The 6,614-nt window shown below is 51.8% G+C and overlaps 1 protein-coding gene across 1 annotated transcript; it reads right to left on the bottom strand.

The window, feature by feature from the left end:
- Nucleotides 1–770: 770 nt before the first annotated feature.
- Nucleotides 771–6,393, bottom strand: LOC308269415 (apolipoprotein L2-like; the record flags this gene model as incomplete). The annotated part of the gene is made up of 3 exons (XM_080704799.1): nt 771–2,099; nt 3,576–3,702; nt 6,363–6,393. 3 exons carry the CDS (start codon nt 6,391–6,393, stop codon nt 1,142–1,144), a joined length of 1,116 nt encoding a protein of 371 aa, XP_080560925.1. The 3' UTR covers nt 771–1,141.
- Between the last annotated feature and the right edge of the window lie 221 nt (nt 6,394–6,614).

The raw sequence follows: 6,614 nt of genomic DNA, 5'->3' as shown, positions 1-6,614 counted from the left end.
CACTGGAGTTATACACGTTAGTGAGCTTGGCATATTATGCTAAGTGAGAGGAGTCAGGGCAGAAGTTTTCTTTCATATGTTTAAACAAGAAAGAAAATGGAAATTGAAAGGGACCTTTAGATAATTGAAATGAAAGAGACCAGTGTAGTGTTTTTGGTGCTAAGGACTGAACCCAGGGCCATTCTACAGGCCTTTTGTTTTGTTTTGTTTTGTTATTTTTTTTTGCAGTACTGGGGATGGAACCCAGGGGCATTCTACCTCAGAGCTACTCCCAGCCCTATTTTTTATTCTTTATTTTGAAATAGGGTCTCACTCAGTTGCAAAGGGCCTCACTCAGTAGTAGCTGAGATGAGCTGCGAACCAGGATCCTCCTGTCTCAGCCACCACGCCCAGCTCCCAGCCCTTTTTATTTAATTTGATTTTTAAATTTTGAAACAGGGCCAGGCGTGGTGGCGCACGCATGTAATATCCGTGCTTGGGAGGCGGAGACAGGAGGATCGTACAGGTTCAAAGCCAGCCTCGCTGTTTCCAAATAAAAAAATATATATATATAAAAAATAGGTCTGGGAGTGCAGCCCGGAGGTAGAAGGGTTTCCAGGAACCTCAGTACCATAAAAAAAAATTGAGACAGGGTCTTGCTAAGTTGGTGAGGATCTAAGTTGTGGAGACTGGCCTCAAACCTGTGATCCTCCTGTCTTAGCCTCTCAAGCCCTAGGATTACAAGTGTGCACCACCATGCACGGCGATTCTTTAGTCCAAAATGGCTTCACTGTGTCCTCTGACTCTGGACTCCCCTCCGCTTGTTCCTGCCTTCTCTGCGACTCACTTTCCATCTGCATTAACCCTCCTTTACTGTGCGCAGTCACAGGGATGCCGAACTCCTGTCTCCCCCTTCCACAGACTTTACCCCACCACCCTCCTTTCCCATGTAGCCCAATGCCTCTGTTGAGTCAGGTGTGGTGGTGTATGCCTGTAATCCTACTATGTGAGAGGTCGAGACGGGAGAACCACGGGTTCAAGATCAGCCTCAGCAACTTAGCCAGACCCTATTTCAAAACAAACAAACAAAAAGGGCTAGAGGTGTAGCTCAGAGGTACAATGCCCCTCAGTTCCATCTCTAGTGCCAGACACAGAGGAAAAATTAAATAAAAATAAAAATAAAAAATAAAAATAACAAAATAAACAAAATAAAGGCCTCCACTGGTCCAATCCTCCATCCAGCACACCTCTCCTGACCGCGCTGCAAACTCTCGTGGATGAGGGTGAGCTCCTCCAGCTTCCTCTGCAGCTCCGCAGCCCACTGCCTCAGCTCCTCGGCCGACTCTGCTCTGGCCCCTTCACGCAGATGCGCTGACTCCTTCACAATGCTGACCACGTCCAGCAGAACGAAGAGACCGGCGGTGGCCGCGCCCGCCATCCGGGCTCCTTTGGACATCGCCAAGGCGGTGCCCCCGAAGGCTTTCTGCACCTGCTTCCCGCGCCGGACAGAGATGCTCCCGGTGGTCATGAGGCGCCGGGAACGGGCTAGCAGGCGCGAGTTGCCTTTGGCCAGCTTGATGGCACGGATGTGCTTGCCCATGTCTTCCATGACGCGAATGCAATTCTTGGTTAAGGAAAAGGCTTTGGGTACGCTCTGCCCCACGACCTTTGCGAACGCTTCCGCCTTGTCCACGCTGGTGGGCACCAGGTTGCTGGCTTCGGCTTTGATGGACGACTGGATCGAGTGTTCCGCGATGCTCGTGGAAACACTAGTCACGGAAGCCGCTAGTCCCAGTCCTATCCCCGTTGCTGAGAGAGCCAGGCTGACCCCTGCTGTCACGGGGGCCAGAGCCAGGCCGAGGACGGTCAGGACTCCAGAGGTGGCGCCGGCAGAGCTGGCCACCACGTTGGAGATGGTGCAGTTCCTGTGCACTTCGTCCATCTTGTCAGCGAGGGCGCAGAGCTTTTCTATGCGCTCCTCGAGGTCCTTCTTCACCCGAGGAAACTCCTCCAAAAACCTCTCCCTGTCCAGCAGGTCCTGTTGGAGCGCGTCTTTGTCCTTCGAGGCCGCCTCTGCTGTGAACTCGATGAGATCTTCACGGAGTGCTTCCGCCTCGTCCCTGTGACAGCAAACATCAAGTGACCGAGAAAGGCGATTTGCAGCAGGATGTGATGGTGTACACCTGCGTTCTCAGTACTCGGGAGGCTGAGATGGGAGGATCACGAGTTCAAGGCCAGCCTCAGCAACTTAGGAGGCCCTCAGCCACTTAGTGACACCCTGTTTCTAAGTAAAAAAAAAAAAAAAAAATACAGAGGCTGGGGGTGTAGCTTGCAGGTAGAATGTCCCTGGGTTCAATCCTCAGTATCAAAAGAAAAAAATTTTTTTACTTATCTGTAAAATGGGCTAAATAAGAGCTAAGCCCAGAGCTTTTACTATAAATCAAATGGAAAGGACTTTACTGACAGACCCAATTTCTCTTTCAGTGCCAAGTGTGTTTGGCACGGCACGGGTGCTCCGTGGCCTTAGTGGGGGTCGGAGGGCCTACGGTGTCTTAGGCTGCTCCTTGGTGGTGGGAGCTGGGCAGATGTGCCTCTTGCTCAGGGTCGGTGCCCTCACTACCAAAGCAGTGCTAAAACTGACAGAGAAGTGATACTGGAGCATAGCAAAACTGAAAACCCCACAAGGAAGCCCTTAATTCCGAACTTGCTGGTGTGTAGGCTAAGACATAGCCTTACCCCTTTGCTGCCGGGAAGGGGCCGGCTGGCCCTGGGCTGTCCTGCCTGCTAGGACTGTCTTTGTTTGCCTGGGGACTTTGGCCACAAGACCATCTAGATCAGGCATTCCTCATCTGAAATGCTCCAAAATCGGAAACCCCTTGAGCACCGGCCTGATGTTACGTCTGGAAAGTTCCGCACCTGACTTGGGACAGGTCCCGGTCAGGAGGCAGGCTGGCTAAAAATATTGTATAAAGTTACCTTCATAACTTTAAGTTGCTTTTAAATTTTTTAATTTAAAAATGATGTTTTGCTGGGCATGGTGGTGGCACACACCTATAATCTCAGCACTCTGGAGGCTGAGATAGGAAGATCACAGGTTTGAAGTCGGCCTCAGCAACTTAATGTTATGAAGGTCTCAGCAACATAAGTGAACGTCATGTTTAGACTTGGGTATGATTCCTAAGATATCTCCTTATGTATCTACAAATATTTCAAAATCAGAACAAAATTCAGAATCAGAAGCCCTTCTGGTCTCCAGCATTTCGGGATAAAGGATGCTCAGCCTTGGCGGCTGGAGTGTCCTTTCTGACCTCCAGAGGAACAGGAGACAGAGTCGCCACCTCCGGGATGGGCAGAGACCCCGCTCTGCCCCAGGGCGGGAGGTGACAGGTCACCCTGGTTGTCAGGCGGTGAGCTTGGGCTGGGAGACGTGGAGAACACGGTAAAGCATTTTATCTGGGTGTGTCTTCGAGGATGTTTCCCGAGACCTAGGTCTGGAGTCAGAGAACCGAGCGGAGAGACTGCCCTGATCGTGGGCGCTGTCATCTAAACAGGCTGGGCCCAGGGGGAGGCAGGGGGGGCCCCTAACTGGAGGCTACCTGGACAGACCAGCCTTGGCCACACATCTCTCCCAGGCTTTGGGTTCAGTGAGCAGGAGCCGCAGGTCCTCTCTGCTCACCTGGCTCCTGAAATACTCGATGATGTCCTCAGTGACGCTTCCGCGCTCTAGTTAGGAAGAAAAAGGAGTGAATTAGTGAATGGTGTTCTGCGGCCGGGCAGAGCAGCGGCGTGCTAGTGCTGTCCCAGGCAGCTGCACCTGGGGCGCTTTTTTTCTTCTCTTTTTGTGGTACTGGGGATGGAACCCAGGGGCATTCTACCTCTGAGCCTCACTCGCCCCCAGCCCTATTTTTTATTCTTTATTTGGAAACAGAGTCTCACTGAGTTGCAAAGGGCCTAAGTAGCTGAGGCTGTCTGCAAACCACGATCCCCCTGTCTCAGCCTCCCAAATGCTGGGGTTACATGCACGCCGGCTTCATCAAGTTCATTCTATTGCAACTGTACGTTTTTTTTTTTACTTTTTAAATTTTAAATTTAAAAATGATATTTTGCTGGGCATGGTGGTGGCACACACCTATAATCTCAGCACTCTGGAGGCTGAGATAGGAAGATCACAGGTTTGAAGTCGACCCCAGAAACTTAGTGAGACCCTGTTTCAAAGGTCTGGGGATTTTCAAAACAGAAAATAGGCCTGGTATGGTGGTGCACGCTTGTAATCCCAACCTTTGGGAGGTGGTGACCGGGGGATCTTGGTTCCCAGAGAGCCTCAGCTACTGAGTGAGGCCTTTCGCAATTCAGTGAGAACCTATTTCAAAAAAAATAAAAAGACTACCAAATAGGGCTGGGGGTATGGCTTGGAGGTACCATGCCCCTGGGTTTTATCCCCAGTACCACAAAAATAAATAAATTAATTAATTAATAAACAAATAAAATAAAATAGGTCTGGGGATATAGCTCAGAGGTAGAAAATTTCTGGGTTCAATCCCCAGCACAATAACAATCATAAACAAAATAAAAATTAATTAATTAATTAATTTTGCAGTACTAGGAATCCAACCCAGGGGCATTCTACCTCTGAGCTATATCCCCAACCCTAGTTTATTCTTTATTTTGAAACAGGGTCCCACTAAGTTGTAGAGACCCTTACAAATCGCTGAGGCTGGCCGCTAGCCTGTGATCCTACTGTCTCAGCCTCCCAAGTACTAGGATTACAAGCGTGCATGACCATGCTCAGCTTAAAAATAAATTTTAAAAAAGGCTTGGGGTCGGACACTTGTGATCCCACAATTCAGGAGGCTGAGATTGGAGGATCACGGTTCATGGACGGCCTCAGCTACTTAGTGAGGCCCTCCGCAACTTAGTAAGACCCTGTTTCGAATAAGTAATAAACGGGGGGGGTCAGGGGGTGTGTCTTGGAGGTAGAATGCCCTTGGGTTCCATCCTTAGACCTGAAAAAAAAAAAAAAAGGCTTGGGGTATAGCTTAGAGGTAGAGTGCCCTGAATTCAATCCCTAGAACCAAAAATAAATAATTAAATAAATAAAAATAAAAAGGTCTGGGGTGAGCCGGGCGTGGTGGCGCACGCTTGTAATCCCCATGCTTGGGAGGCTGAGACAGGAGGATCATACAGGTTCGAAGCCAGCCTCAGCTACTTAGTGAGGCTCTCAGCAACTTAGTGAGACCCTGTTTCCAAATAAAATATAAAATAGGTCTGGGAGTATAGCCTGGAGGTAGAAAGCCTCTGGGTTCTACCCGCAGTACCACAAAAAAAAAAAAAAAAAAAATAAGGGCTGGGGTATATCTCAGAGGTAGAATGACCCTGGGATTCATCCCCAGTACCTTACCCCACATAATAATAATAATAATAATAATAATAATAATAATAATAACAACAACTACTGTGCAAAGATGATTCCTGCTGCCAATCATAGCCCCCTAAGACCCTCAGAGGAGGGCTCTTCAGGGGGTGGCGATGTGGCCGGACCCTCAGCTCTGATCCTGTGGTCTCGCCACATCTCGCGGGACACAGCTCCCCAGTGGCACCTCTGCCCCCAGGCTCCCCCTTCACTGACCCAGGGGCATCCAGCGGCCCCAGCCCTCGGGGCTGGCTTCTAATGCTCACTCTCCCTTCCTTACTCCTCAACGAGGCTCCCTAGAGGCTTCCAGGAGCTGGTTGCTGCTCCAGGCTGGCTCTGGGAGGAACTGGCCTGGCTGCCAAGGCAGAGGGCGCCGAGGGGAGGGCTAGTCAAGAGAAAGCGAGGCTGAAGGATACAGCGGTGGATGGGTGGACGGAGGGCTGCTTTGTCTTGTCTCCAGTTCAGATATTTCTGTTACCTGAGGCCATTAGATCAGTCCCTCCCAGAGGCCGGGAGCAGGTGCTTGTCACTGGGTCCCACCTGGATGGCCACGTTCCAGGCAGAGGGGAGGGCCTGGCCTGGGCCATGCACACGGTCACACCTGGTCCTCACAAATGGTGGGGCGAGGTCAGGAGCTGGGGGGTCCCAGATGGCAGGTGGCCAAGGTCACCCTGGGCCTGGACACCCTGAGTCACCTGGGGAGAGCTGTGGTCCCAGGCCAGAGGTGTCTGGTGGCCGCTGTCTTCCTCCCCTCCGCCTCTGTCCCCTTTTCCTCCCCTCCCCACCCTGTCCCTGCGGGGTCCTGGCCGCACCTCAGTGCCAGACTACCAGGCAGGCGGGGAGGCCCAGCCATGCCCTGGGGAGGAGCAGGGAGGGAGCCCACACCAGGGCAGGGGGTCGCCTCTGGGGCTTGGTCCTCGAAGCCTGCAGCCAACTCTGCCCTGTCTCGAGTGGGAAGGGGGAGGGAGAATACCTGAGCCGGCCTTGTGGGCTCCGGGGGCCATGGCGCCGGCGGTGTCTCTGAGACCTCTGCGTATCTTCTGAGACTCAGCTGCCGGAGGCCTCTGGGCTGGAGAGGAGGAGAAGACAGTTGGAGGTAGGGGTGTGAGCCCAGCCAGGCGGAGGCCGGGGCCCAGTTCTCCGATTCCTTCTGAGGTGGCAGCAAAGACTTCACCTAAGGTATTTTTCTGCACAGGGGGCTCTGCTGCTACTACTTAAACTTAGA

Source organism: Muscardinus avellanarius (assembly GCF_963383645.1).
Source record: "Muscardinus avellanarius genome assembly, chromosome: 11".
Classification (NCBI taxonomy): Eukaryota; Metazoa; Chordata; class Mammalia; order Rodentia; family Gliridae; genus Muscardinus; species Muscardinus avellanarius.
This window is presented reverse-complemented; position numbering and strand designations above follow the sequence as displayed.